This window comes from Crotalus tigris, unplaced genomic scaffold (genome assembly GCF_016545835.1).
Source record: "Crotalus tigris isolate CLP2741 ecotype Arizona unplaced genomic scaffold, ASM1654583v1 scf7180000017639.5415321, whole genome shotgun sequence".
Lineage (NCBI taxonomy): Eukaryota > Metazoa > Chordata > Lepidosauria > Squamata > Viperidae > Crotalus > Crotalus tigris.
In genome coordinates this window covers 4,443,185-4,456,068 of record NW_024096532.1, presented here as the reverse complement: position 1 = coordinate 4,456,068, position 12,884 = coordinate 4,443,185, and the positions used below count along the sequence as shown (strand labels likewise).

Below are 12,884 nucleotides of genomic sequence, written 5' to 3'. Positions count from 1 at the left end.
AAGAAGCTTCTTCAGTTCTTCAGAAGAAGTGAAATAATAATAACAACAACAATAATAATGTTGGAAGGGACCTTGGAGGTCATCTAGTCCAACCCCCTGCTCAGGCAGGAAACCCTATACCATTTCAGACAAATGGCTGTCCAGTCTTTTCTTAAAAACTTCCAGTGTTGAAGTATTCACTGCTTCTGGAGGCAGGTTGTTCCACTGGTTAATTGTTCTGTCAGGAAGTTTCTCCTTAGTTCTAGGTTCTAGTTCTCTCCTTGATTAGTTTCCACCCATTGCTTCTTGTCCTGCCTTCAGGCGCCTTGGAAAATAGCTTGACTCCCTCTTCTTTGTGGCAGCCCCTGAGACATTGGAAGACTGCTATCATGTCCCCCCTCATCCTTCTCTTCATTAAACTAGACATACCCAATTCCAGCAACCGTTCCTCATATGTGTTAGCCTCCAGTCCCCTAATCATCTTTGTTGCTGTACTCTTTCTAGAGTCTCAATATCTTTTTTACATCATGGTGACCAAAACTGGATGCAGTATTCCAAGTGTGGCCTTACCAAGGCATTGAAGAGTGGTATTAATACTTCACATGATCTTGATTCTATCCGTTAATGCAGCCTAGCACTGTGTTGGCTTTTTTGGCAGCTGCAGCACACTGCTGGCTCATATTTAAATGATTGTCCACTAGGACTCCGAGATCCCTCTCACAGTTACTACTATTGAGCAAGGTACCCCCTATACTATACCTGTGCATTTGGTTTTTCTTGCCTAAATGTAGAACCTTACTTTTTTCACCATTGAATTTCATTTTGTTGGATAGTGCCCAGTGTTCAAATCTGTCCAGATCCTTCTGTATCTGAAGCCTGTCTTCTGAAGTGTTGGCTATTCCTGCCAGCTTGGTGTCGTCTGCAGATTTGATCAGTTCCCCGTCTATCCCATCTTCAAGGAAAAACAAAGTCTGGTCACCTTTTGAAAAATCACCTTCGGGACAAGTATTAGATATGTTTAAGTTGTATACGAAAAAAATATTTCATATATATATATATATATATATGAAAGCATCATTCAAAAGGTGACAGGGAAAGAGGCAATGGAAAATTAGAAAGCCAAACTGGGTTGCTCAGATTTCCATGCAGACAGTATTTCTGTAAGTACAGTAGTTTTGTTTGTTCTATGAATTCCTGTTTGATCATCAGAAAACATTTCTCTGTTGCTGTCTTGTAACCGTAGGTGGGTCTTTGCAATGGCTGTCAGCAGTACGGAACATGTTTTCCACAGAACGTCACCAATCGTTTTACCCACAATGCTCAGGGACTATAAGTTTAATTAGAGTAGTTGACACTTCTTTGAGGAACCGGCTAAATAATTGCTGAGCTCATGGGATTTCAAAGGAGACCGGCTGGTGGTGAAAGGGGAGAGGAGAACTTGTGGGTTCCTTGCCTATTTATTCATTCATTCATTTATTTATTTATTTTGGAAAAGTCATGATGGAAAAGCATAGTCAATTCAACTTGGGGAAATGCATTGTAAGGAGAAAACGAGAGCAGATGTTTTTCATCTGACCGCTGTTTTCTGAAGCATAAAGTGAAATGAAACTGTCTGTTGCACAGAAGATTGGGGAAAGGTTAAGGGCAGGACATCTCCTAAAGAAAGTGGATGTGTTACTGTGTGCCAAGCTTCAGCAGGAAGCAAAAAAAAAAAAAAAAAAAAGGCAGGAGAAAGGGGAAAGAAAGGAAAGAAGGAAAAAAGAGAGGAAAGGAGAGGGGAGAGGGGAGGGGGGAGGAGAAGAGAAGAGGGGAGGGAAGAGGGATAGATTGCATGCATGTTTGTGTGGGCATGAATGCTGACAGAAGGAAAAAAATGGGCAATGGCTCTGGGCGCATCAGCCACTAACATAAAGTCCTAAGGAAGAGAGATTTAAAGGGAACCAGGCTGGACAAAGTTTTTCTCCCCTTCCTCAGTTGTTTCTCTTCCATTTCACTTCAGATTGTAAGCACATGAGACTGAGACTTTTCCTCTGCAAAAACTATGCAGACTCATGGCTGCCTGCCTCATTCATTGCTCTCCATCTTTCTGCAGATATTAAACGCTATTTTAAATGTTTAAACAGCAGTATTTTTTTTTAAAAAAAGTGCACTATCTGGAAAGCAATAATAACTTCTGGCATTTTAGTTCCAATTGGCCACAGCATGAATAGATCCTAACGTTGATTCTTACATTTTTACCCCACGGTTCTTCCAATACTTGGTTGTTGGCTGTTGGTTGTTTATGCATTGCTCTTATCTACAGCAGGTGGCAGCCCTTAGCTAATCTTGAAAGTTAAGCAGGACTTGATATTCCCAAAACATGAGACTACAGGGGAATATCAGAAGTGAAGCCCACACTGGGAAGTCCAAATAATCTTTTGGAAGAAGGCAACTGTTTTTAAATTGTTGCTATTAGAACTTCATGGTTGTTTTTGTTCATAAACTCATCAGGAATCAAGGAGAGCTTTACCCTAAATGCTGCCTTTCCTTCAAGGAACATAAGGAAACTCATCTTCCCTTTTTTCTGCTGAGGTTGATTAGGCTGATAAATAACCTGGCTAAATTTCACCCACTGAGAATAATAATTAGATGTGAATTTCAACCTCCATCTCCTGGGAGTGGTTTAGTCCCCCAATCAATACCCCAATACCTCTTATTGCCTTGAAGCTACTGTGTCATATTCAGTTCTGGGAATAAGAAACCAGTTTCAGCCTTGTGTCCAATAGGTTGCTAAATTGTTGAAGTTCTGGGCTGGGAGAGCCTGTGACACACTGGGCAAAATTCCCACAACTGCTTGTTTTGCATGTTCAGCAGTTAGTGGCAATGGATTTTTTAGAAGAGACTTTAGTTATGATGACAGAAATTGGATGTAAGCCAGAAGGGTGGCCTTCTAATGCCCCATAGATTAATACCATCTTTTCTCAATGACTCTGGATGATTGGAATTGATTTTTTTAAAAAATCCTCTCAATATTGTCTGGACTGAGATGTAGGGAGAAGAAAAAAGAGCAATTGATCTTTGCACACCTGAGTGCAACCTAGCCCACCAGAAGGAAAGCTGAGTTTTCTAATCATATATTATGCCTGGGACGTAAGACAAATGTCTCAGTTTCCAAAGAGCAACAGTCCTCTTAAGAATAGCATGTAGGAAGGGAGTATTAATGTAGCCTCTTCATGTTAGCTTCTTTTGTGTTTCCTGCAAGGTAGTGTAGACCTCAAATAAAGGTCAGTCTCTTCTCATAGCAAACCTTATTATATCCTGGTCTGTGGGTGTCCCCACAACCATCAGCTCAGCAGTTTAGGAACAATCTCTTCAACTCACCCCAGTATTTAAGCCCTCTTTCTCTTTAAGGTGGCTACCTTCACCATCTGTACCTTTACTCTCCCAAAAGATTCTAATGTTTTCTAGACTAGAATGGGTTACCTTCTAAGCACCATAACTTTAGATATCCTGGTTCAGAAGAAGCCTGGATGGATAAGTGGATGGATGGATGGGTGGGTGGGGGTAGGGGGTGGATGGATGTTTATGTGGCAGCTCCAGGGAACATAGCTCTTCAGGCCATAGTCTCAAATTTATGCCCCATCCTATAATCACTTGTTTATCTCTGGTGAAAGCCACAAGTGGAAAAACTGTATGCGCGTGTGGGGGGAGGGTATTTCTTTTGCAATTACCTGTGAGCAAAATTGTGTTGTGCTTCTCTGAACCTCAGCACTCCCCAATCACAGAAAACAAAACGTTCCCCCCACCTCCAAATCAAACCAAGCCAAGCCAAAAAAATCAGACTGCCTAGGAGATGCCCCAAAATTCCACCTTAAGAGGTAGTGATGTCATCACAGGGTCTGCAGTACCAGAAGGCGCAGCCCTGCATCCGGAGACTAGGGGTGGAGGGGGGGGGAGGTAGGAAGCAGAAACACACAAGGTGTGTGTGGGGGGAAGAGGCAGACAGAGTGACTCTATTCAGCAATATCCAGCGTCTCCTTCTCCCCCCCCCTCCACCTCACCATCAATTATCGACTCCATCCTTCTGCGCTGCTACAGAGATATCTCAGTCCCCAGAAGGTGGTGGTGGGGAAGCACTCCATAACCTCTCTCCTGCTCCCCTATTTTTATTCTTTTTTATTTTTTTTTTGGGCGGAGAGGCAGGGGCAATTCCCTCCATCACGGGCTTTCCTTCTGTCTCTGTCTTCCTTTCTCAAAAATAACACTAAGCCAAAGGGGCTGGCTTAGCAGGTAAGTATGGGCCTTTAGTGGCTTTATTGGTGTGTGTCAGTGTATGCTTGTTTTCTCTGTTGGATGGCAGAGGGAGGGGGTGACTAGGGTCAAAAAGCTGGGGGGGGGACAAAAATACAGGGAGCTCATAGAGAGCATATGGGGCCAAAGATGGGGAGGGGGGGAGAGTGAGAGTTTCAGCACCTGTGAGTGGAGAGCAGCATGTTAAAAATAGACAGACGGCAAGGATGGCTTGTGCTCTGCTGACACTTACTGATTTACCATCTTCTAATCTAGAGGATACAGGTCTGGTTTTTTTTTTCAGTTTGGTGACTATTTACCTGCTCATATTGTGTGTGTGTGTGTGTGTGTGTGTGTGTGTGTGAGAGAGAGAGAGAGAGAGAGAGAGAGAGAGAGAGAGAGAGGGAGAGGGAGAGAGATCTTGATTTGTCTACATCTGTGCATTGCAGTGTGTGAATGCATGGGCCATGGCTTCAAGGATACCTCAATCTCTCCCAAATTCAGGCCCTCCAGACATGCTGGATTACAAGTCCTACAAGCTTAGGGGAACCTTCGCTGTCTGGAAAGTGTGGAGTATGGAAGTCGTAGTCATAATCCATTACATCTGAAGGAAGGAAAGAAAGAAGGAAGGGAAGAAAGGAAGGGAAGGGAAGAGAAGGAAGGAAGGAAGGAAGGAAGGAAAGGAAAGGAAGGAGGGAAGGAAGGAAGGAAGAAAGGAAGGAAGGTTTAGAGGGATATGAAAGCAGAGGAGGAATCAACTCAAGAGTCTGCAAAAAGATAGGTATTAATATGATTGGATGGTCAGTGTGTATGAAAGTGTGTCTCTGGGATTATGATTCCAAAGGGAAGTAAGTTATATTTGATTGGGATTGGCACATGAGAGAAACTACCAAGCTAAAATATGGTCAGCAATTGGGAAATGTTTGCATGCCTAGCTGCACCTGAAAAATAGGCAACAATTTGGTGTGTCATTGCATTCCTGTATGGTGGCTGCATTGGTGATGTCCTCGGCTTTTGTGTGCTATCCATTGCTCTGCTGTAGTGGTAGGACAGAAAATGTGAGGAGAGAAAAGAGAGAGAGAGAAGGGAAGTTAGAGTGAGATTATTTCTGTGAGAAAAAGCCAAACACAGTCACATACTTCCTCACAGGAAAGCACAAAAAGAAAGCTGTAAGAACCAGATGGCCCCACAAATATTAGGGCATGCAAGGCTTTAAAAATAACAGATTGGCTCCTGCCCTTGAAAACAGCCATGCACCATTGCTATATACATGTGCTCTATTAATAATAGTATTATTTCGATTTATAGCCTATCTTTCTGCTTGGGAACACTCATTCCAAATTCACATGAGGTTGTTGGTAACTTCCTTGCATTTTGCCTTCATGTGTAATTACAAAAATTTAAATTGCATCCAGAAACAAAAAAAATTGTCTTTGAATACTGTATACATATAGAAAAGAGATTCAGGATATTACTAATGTATTAACTATATTTTAAAATAATAATAAATGAATTTTCAGCCAATCACTCTCAATAAAGCTTATGATGAAGGCAAATTGTAAGAATTTTCCATTAAATAAATTGGCAGACCAATCTTATCTGGATGGACTCAGAAGGAATCCCAGCTAGATTCCTCAGAAATTGCTGTCTACATAAGGCTGAACAGGTTACAGACCTGAATAATAAAATTCCGAAGGTTCTTTTTGTGTAGGGGGGGTTTAGAAGTGGGCTCCTCCCATTCCCACATCCTTCAAGCCAGCTTTATCCCAATGGAATACTTCCAACCTCTTGCAAAGCTCCGGTGACCAGGATGGTTGGAAATGATGAGCATAACTGGAAGGGCAATTACTCTAAATGTTTCACCTTATGCCTTTCCTCTTTCTCAGTTATCCTTCCTAAAACATTTATATATTTTGTTTTTGGAAATATACTAGGGAGCAGATTATAACTTTCACTGTGGCAAATATATTTCAAACATATGCACACTATTAAAAAAAATGCTAACTTTGAAATGGAAAATGCAGGGTTTGGGATTTTAAAAGTCTAAATCCAAAGTCTAAAACTCGGACTCTTGGTGAGAACAGTTCATTAGGAATTTAGTTGTGCCGATTGTCTATCATGCAGGCTCAAAATTCGGATAGCCATTTACTTTCCTGCATGTTGTTTTTATAGATCTGTTTCCACAACCTGTGCATTTTTATTCCCTACACAACCTTACATGCCAAGTTAATTTAGAACATATGTAACACTGAGGATTGAGTCTTAATTCACACACACAAACCTACATTCCCTTTACAAATACCCAAGCTCCTTTTCAGGTACATGAGCATGCATTTGAGTGTACAGGGACAATTATACACTCCACTAATAAAGGAACAGCAATTAGTGAAACTCCAGGCTTCCCCCCCCCCACTTTGGTATACTCACACAACCATTATTTCCCATCTGGTTCTTGAACAAAAATAATCTCAGCACAAACATTATTGACAATGGGCATCCATCCATTTAATTGCATGGTCATGCTTTCCCTTATTGTCACTGGTCAAACTGGTTCTCCTCTTGGAATAGGTCACTTGATAAGAGAGAAACTTGATGCTTAGCAGCTGAATGTGTGAACTGTTCATGGGGTGACATTGCATTTCAAATATACAGAAAGCTCATCTGTGGTGGTTATATTTGTTATGGCTTATTCACACATTAAGGTTACTGCCTTGCTGATGCTGAGACATCAAGCATTATATAAGCATACATTAAAAGAAACCACTCCTAAAAGTAGCATAGTCCTTTGGTTGCAAGGGTTAGAAAACCCTTTCCCTAATTCTCAAAACAACAGAGCTGCAGCCTTATGAACTGATATGGAGCAACTCCATTAAACACAGTGGAATTTACTTCTGAGCAGATAAATGCAGGATCATGTCTGAGAGACATTTTACAAATGCCTAATTGCTGAGGTCTTGTAGATACAAGTTTAATGCAGTCAGGTTAAGCATCCATTGGCTAAAATTCCTCATTTCCTCCCAACTGATCTTCAAAGACCCCAAAATCCAAACATTGGTCTTAGGTGAATATGGACCTGAATTCTAGGCATTTCCCCTTCTAGGTAATGAGCAGATCCAGATGTGCCTAGCTTCACTGTAGGAGTTGCATTATGTACCTTTAGACCAGGGGTCTTCAAACTTGGCCCTTTTGTGACTTGTGGAGTTCAACTCCCAGAATTCCTCAGCCAGCGTGTCTGGCTGAGGAATTCTGGGAGTTGAAGTCCACAAGTCATAAAAAGGCCAAGTTTGAAGACCCCTGCTTTAGAAGACCAATGCTTCTCAACCTTGATAACTTTAAGATGCGTGGACTTCAACTCCCAGAATTCTCCAGCTAACATGCTGAAGCTGAGAAGCACTACTTTAGACTCAGGAGAGAGAATGATATAAAATAAAAGAAAAGGTTATATAAAGCTGGGGGGAAAACACAAGCCAATTTAGGCCAAGAGAAATTGTCCAAGAATATAGCTTGCATTCAAAGTGATAAATCTCCCTTATATATTCATACAAACTTTCCGATGTTCCGCCTCCCTTTTCACCCCATCTTGTTATCCTGACTATTTTAATCCAGTAGGTATAATTAAATCCTCATTCCTAACCAGACCAACACTCTTCTGGTCCTGAGGGACTTTACACACAAAAATACACAAACACATAAAGGAAGAAAAGTAGGGAGAAAATGTTTTTCCCAGCCTGGCAGTTCTGAGATGTGTTGGAATGCAAGGATGGCTGCACAGGGAAGCTTGCAGGGCTGTGACTTGAAGATTGTTGAGGTAGATATAGAAGGGAATCTTTGAAAAAAATAGTCAAAACCAATATATACAGGAAAAGGAAGGAGAGAAGAGCTAAAGATCAGAGGTTGAGGATCTCTGAGGCAGCGGGATTTGAAATAGAAGCAGAGGTCATGAGAGAGGTCAAAGGAAGGGGTCAAGGGCAAGGATATATGAGTCCTGGATAAAATGAGGATCAAAGAAGAATTAGGGTGGCAGTTTGACCCATCGTGAGGAACAGAATGAGCCAGGATTCATCAATAAGAGAAGAGAGCTGTAAGACTTGTGTTGGGAAAGTACAGATAGAAAAAACTATCAAGACAAAAGAACAATTGCAGAAAGGCCACTGAAGAGGACTGAAAGGACTATAATATGTAGTTGGTGGCTGGGTTATACAACCCACAACTTGGTCACTGAATTAATCCATTTTCTGGATTTGCACAATTCACCAAATCGTACTAACTAACATTAACTAAACAAGCTGAGTTTTCATAACACATTAAAAAAACCAAGAAAGATGTCTTGAATTAGGCTTAGCACATAGTGCAGTCTTTAGCTGCTTAGGCATGTTGGGTGTACCCAGCCAATGAGGATTAGCTGGAAACCCCCATGCTAGGAGCTTCAAGAGAAATCTGGTCAAGCACAGGAGAAACAAGGCAGTGGGAATGGGGGTGGGTGGGTCACAGAGGGACCTAGAACTTGGGCAGAGGTAGAGTAGCAGCGCTGCTGTGGATGGCTGCACAGAAGCAAACCAGCGCATTTCCTTAAGGCAGCGCCAAGGGCCGCACAATCAGCAAAGAGTGTGAGCCAGAGCAATGTTATTCCAGAGCCAACAAGAGAGCAATGCAGGGAAAGGGCATAGAAAAAATTGGCAACTCTTGGGAGGGGGAGAAGAACTGAAGAAGGAGCAGAAAAGGAGCCCTGAAAAGTGGCTCCACAAGGGGAAAATGTTGGAGGGGGAGGGAGGAAAGAGGAGGGAGGGAGAGGACAGGGAAGCTGAGAGATGAATGGGGAAATGGACAAAGGCAGTGGAAGGGCAGTGCAGGCTGAGCAGCATATTCTAAAGAGATGAAAAAAGGAAAAAGGAAAAGAGGAAGAGGAGAGGGGAAGCCAAAGAAAGAGAGAAGGACAGAAAATGGAGACAAATGAGAGGAATTGGATGCCTGGAGGGCTGAGTGAAGCAGGCAATGGAAGGAAAGGTGGGAAGAAGGGAAGATGTGCTCAGGCAAAAGATCTCTTTCACCTTGTTCCTCTACATACCTGCCTGTTAGGAGGAAGACCCCAGTGGTTTCTCTCTTCCCTGCAGGAAAGCACACCCTGAAGTGATTCCCACCAGCCACAATGAAGGAATTCAGAGCAGAGCCAAGAAGGGGTGAAAGAAGAACAGAAAAGAGGAAGGAGGCAGGGGAAATGAGGGAACCAGGCAATGGGGGCTGGGAAAATTGTTAGAAGATGGGGTGGGGGCAGGAAAGAGGCAGAAAATGGAAAAATGAAAAAGCAAGAAGTAAAAAGAGGGAGGAAGGAGGAAGTAAGGAAGAGAATAAATGAATGAATGATAAGATGGAAGGAAGGAAGGAAGGAAGGAAGGAAGGAAGGAAGGAAGGAAGGAAGGAAGGAAGGAAGGAAGGAAGGAAGGAAGGAAAAGATTGAATGGAAAAGGAGGAAGGGAAGAAATGAATGAAAAAACCGAATGGAAAAGAAGAAAGAAAGAAGGGGAGGAAATTAGTGAAAAGACTGAATGGAAAGAAGGAAGAAGGGGAAGGAGGGAAGAAAGGAAGGTAAAGGAGGAGACTGGAGGAAGGCGGCAAAAGTGAGAGATGAGGGGGCGTCGGAGGCGGAGGGAGAGCTGCAAAGGGACAGAGCTGCGCCAGCAATGGAGCGCAGCTGGCAGGATAGCGCGCAAGGAGGCTGCGAGGCTCCCCGTCGAGGCCACCAGCTTTCGGCAGAGGGGATCCTGAGTGGCATAGGGACCGGGGCGGGTGGGGGGAGGGGAAGGGCGCGAGGATTGAGACAGGGAGCACAGCAGAGTAGAGGGGGCCAGGCTGCCCCCTCTTCCAAAAAAAGACGGGGCGGTGGTGGCCGAGGGGTGCAGATGGTGCGTTGGGAGTGGGTGGATGGAGGGGACCGGCGGGATGAAGGGGGAGAAATCGGATTGTGGTCAGGGTGGCGGAGCAGCGTCCGCACTCACCTTCCCCGTCCCTTCCTTTTCTCTTTTGCAGAGCCGGGCGCTGAGCCGCGGGCTCCCTCCTCTCGCTTGCCCGCCCGCCCCGTCTAGAAAGAGCGGGAGTGGGAGCGGGAGGGAGGGAGGGAGGAGGAGGAAGAGGAGGAGGGGCCGTGATGACGCCTCGTCCCCTGATTTGACACCTGCCCGGCCTCGGGGGCGGCTCCCCCCGGCCCGGCCCGGCCCGCGCCCCCGATGCTGAGCTCAGTGTGCGTCTCCTCTTTCCGCGGGCGCAAGTCTGGGAACAAGCCGCCGTCCAAGTCATGTTTGAAAGGGGAGATGGGCCGGAACGAAGACAACGACAAGATCGTCATCAACGTGGGCGGCATCCGGCATGAGACGTACCGCAGCACCCTCAAGACCCTGCCGGGCACGCGGTTGTCCTGGCTCACCGAGCCGGACGCCTGCAGCAACTTCGACTACGACCCCAAAGCCGACGAGTTCTTCTTCGACCGGCACCCGCAGGTCTTCGCCTACGTGCTCAACTACTACCGCACCGGGAAGCTTCACTGTCCCGCCGACGTCTGCGGACCGCTCTTCGAGGAGGAGCTGGCCTTCTGGGGCATCGACGAGACCGACGTGGAAGCCTGCTGCTGGATGAACTACCGGCAGCACCGCGACGCCGAGGAAGCCCTGGACAGCTTCGAGGCCCCCGAGAGCCAGGACGATGAGGACAGCGGCGACCTCAAGCGCCTCTGCCTGCAGGAGGACGGGCGCAAGCTCGGCTGGTGGTCCAGCTGGCAGCCCAAGGTCTGGGCGCTCTTCGAAGACCCCTACTCCTCCAAGATGGCCCGGGTGAGTCGGAGGGGGGCGGGGCGTTAGGGTCCCCTCCAGATAGGTCGCCCTTAGAGGATCCTCTCCTCCCCACCGCCACTTCTAGTGTGCCTGCTTTGGGTGGTGGGGGGTGGTGGTGGAGGTGGGGGGGGGTGGAAAGGGAGCTGAATTCCAGCAAATCTGGAGAATGCCCTGCTAGGAAAGGGTCCTCCTTCCGCATGCCTGGTCTTTCCCCATCGGTATTTCCTCAGATTCCCTCCCCCAACCCCATTTAAGGGGAAAATAGACATAGAGTCGGTTCTTGGAACTGTTGCTATGAGCCTGACTCTTCCGTAATTCTATCAGTTTGTTTGCAAAGTAAATGAAGCAGGAGAGCAACCCCCTAGGATTCTGTGCTTATAAATGTACACCTTAGGCGAGACAATTGGGTGCAAGAGAGGCTCGGAGGAGGAGGAGGAGGAGGAGGAGGAGGAGGAGGAGGAGGAGGAGGAGGAGGAGGAGGAGACGGATGTGTTGGGGTTATCTTTGGTGCAGCACATTCTAGAAGGAAATGTAGCACATTCTAGAGGACTAGTGTCACAAAGAGGGACAAGCTTGAGTTGTGTAAAGGGTGGAAATCCTGTTCCTTCCTCCAAATATACGGTAATCTTAAATCGAATAAACTTAAGTCGAATAGCCCAAAAATGTCCATAGTTATAGCTCTCTAGGACAGCTTTCCCCCACCTGGTATGCTCCAGATGTGTTAAGATTGCAGGTGCCAGAATTGCATTGATGTGTTGACACCACAAAATCAACCCCAGAAGATTTTTTAGGTTGCAGTCCTAACACAATTGGAGGACACAAAGCTTGAGGAAGGTGCTGTAGAGTTTTCATGTAGGCAAGCATCAAACTCAAGTCCTGTTTTGTAATTTGGCATTGCATGTAAAGTGTACACTCTGCAACTAGCTCAGGTTCCAAAGTGAGCTGAAGAAATGGTCCATGAAAAAGGCAACAACTGTTGTTTGATTTTGTAATTGAATCTCGATTCTCTCTACAAGCAAGCTTTTCTGCTTGTGAATCCCGCCCCCTTCCCACAGCATCTTCTGTGCTTGTCCTTGAACCTTGAAATTGCACTCTTAGAAGAAGGTCTGTGTGTGTGGTTGGGGTGATGTGTCAGGAGAGGTATGAAAAAGACAGAGGGAGGTCTACTTGGGATAAACTCACTTTACCAGTAGGCATGCAGTGATTTGCTAACTTCTTTCAAATGCTGATTGAGCAGTAACAGACAAAATATGCTCTTAAAGATATAATCTATATATGCAGCACTTGATATGGATGAAAGGATGTGCCAGTTTGGAGGTATGAGTGGCACTGAATGTGGGGGGGGGGATGAAATCATTCTAGGAGGGGGAGAATGCACCAGCTGTATCTCATGCACAAATTTGGACAAATAACGTGGAAAGGAAATGCCCAGAAAGTAAGCAATGGATCAGGACAGGATGCTTAGGGCACTCTTTTTTCAATCTGGAAGCCTTCAGAGAAGTTGGACTACAATTCTCATGACCCCCCACACAGTTTCATGAACTGGCTGCTTGGGACAATGGGAACTGTAGTCTGAACACATCAGGGTTAGGTAATATCTGATAGTGAGAACCGAGCAGATACTATATCTACCAGGGCAAGCTAGAGCAAGAAGAAATGGATTTGGCAGTGAAAATTAAGCCAAAGCTCCTTGTCTCAAGGAAATAAGGTTGGAGCTTGAGGTTGGATGGTTGTGCCCTAGAGTGGAGAGAGAGAAGGTTGTCTGAGTTTGGGGGGGGGGGAGTGTGCTAAAGGCCAAGGGGGGGAAAGGGAGAA

The 12,884-nt window shown here is 45.3% G+C and overlaps 1 protein-coding gene across 9 annotated transcripts in view; it reads left to right on the top strand.

Moving 5' to 3' along the window:
- The first annotated feature begins 10,384 nt into the window (after nt 1–10,384).
- LOC120304550 (potassium voltage-gated channel subfamily C member 1-like) overlaps nt 10,385–12,884 on the top strand; it is a 64,282-nt gene continuing 61,782 nt past the window's right edge. For all 9 annotated transcript variants that reach the window (XR_005555743.1, XR_005555747.1, XR_005555746.1 and 6 more), the window contains exon 1: nt 10,385–11,069. Coding sequence is in view for 4 of the 9 variants with exons in the window: in XM_039335277.1 (XP_039191211.1) it covers nt 10,470–11,069 (600 nt within the window). In the remaining 5 variants the exon portion in view is untranslated. The remainder of the gene's footprint in view (nt 11,070–12,884) is intronic.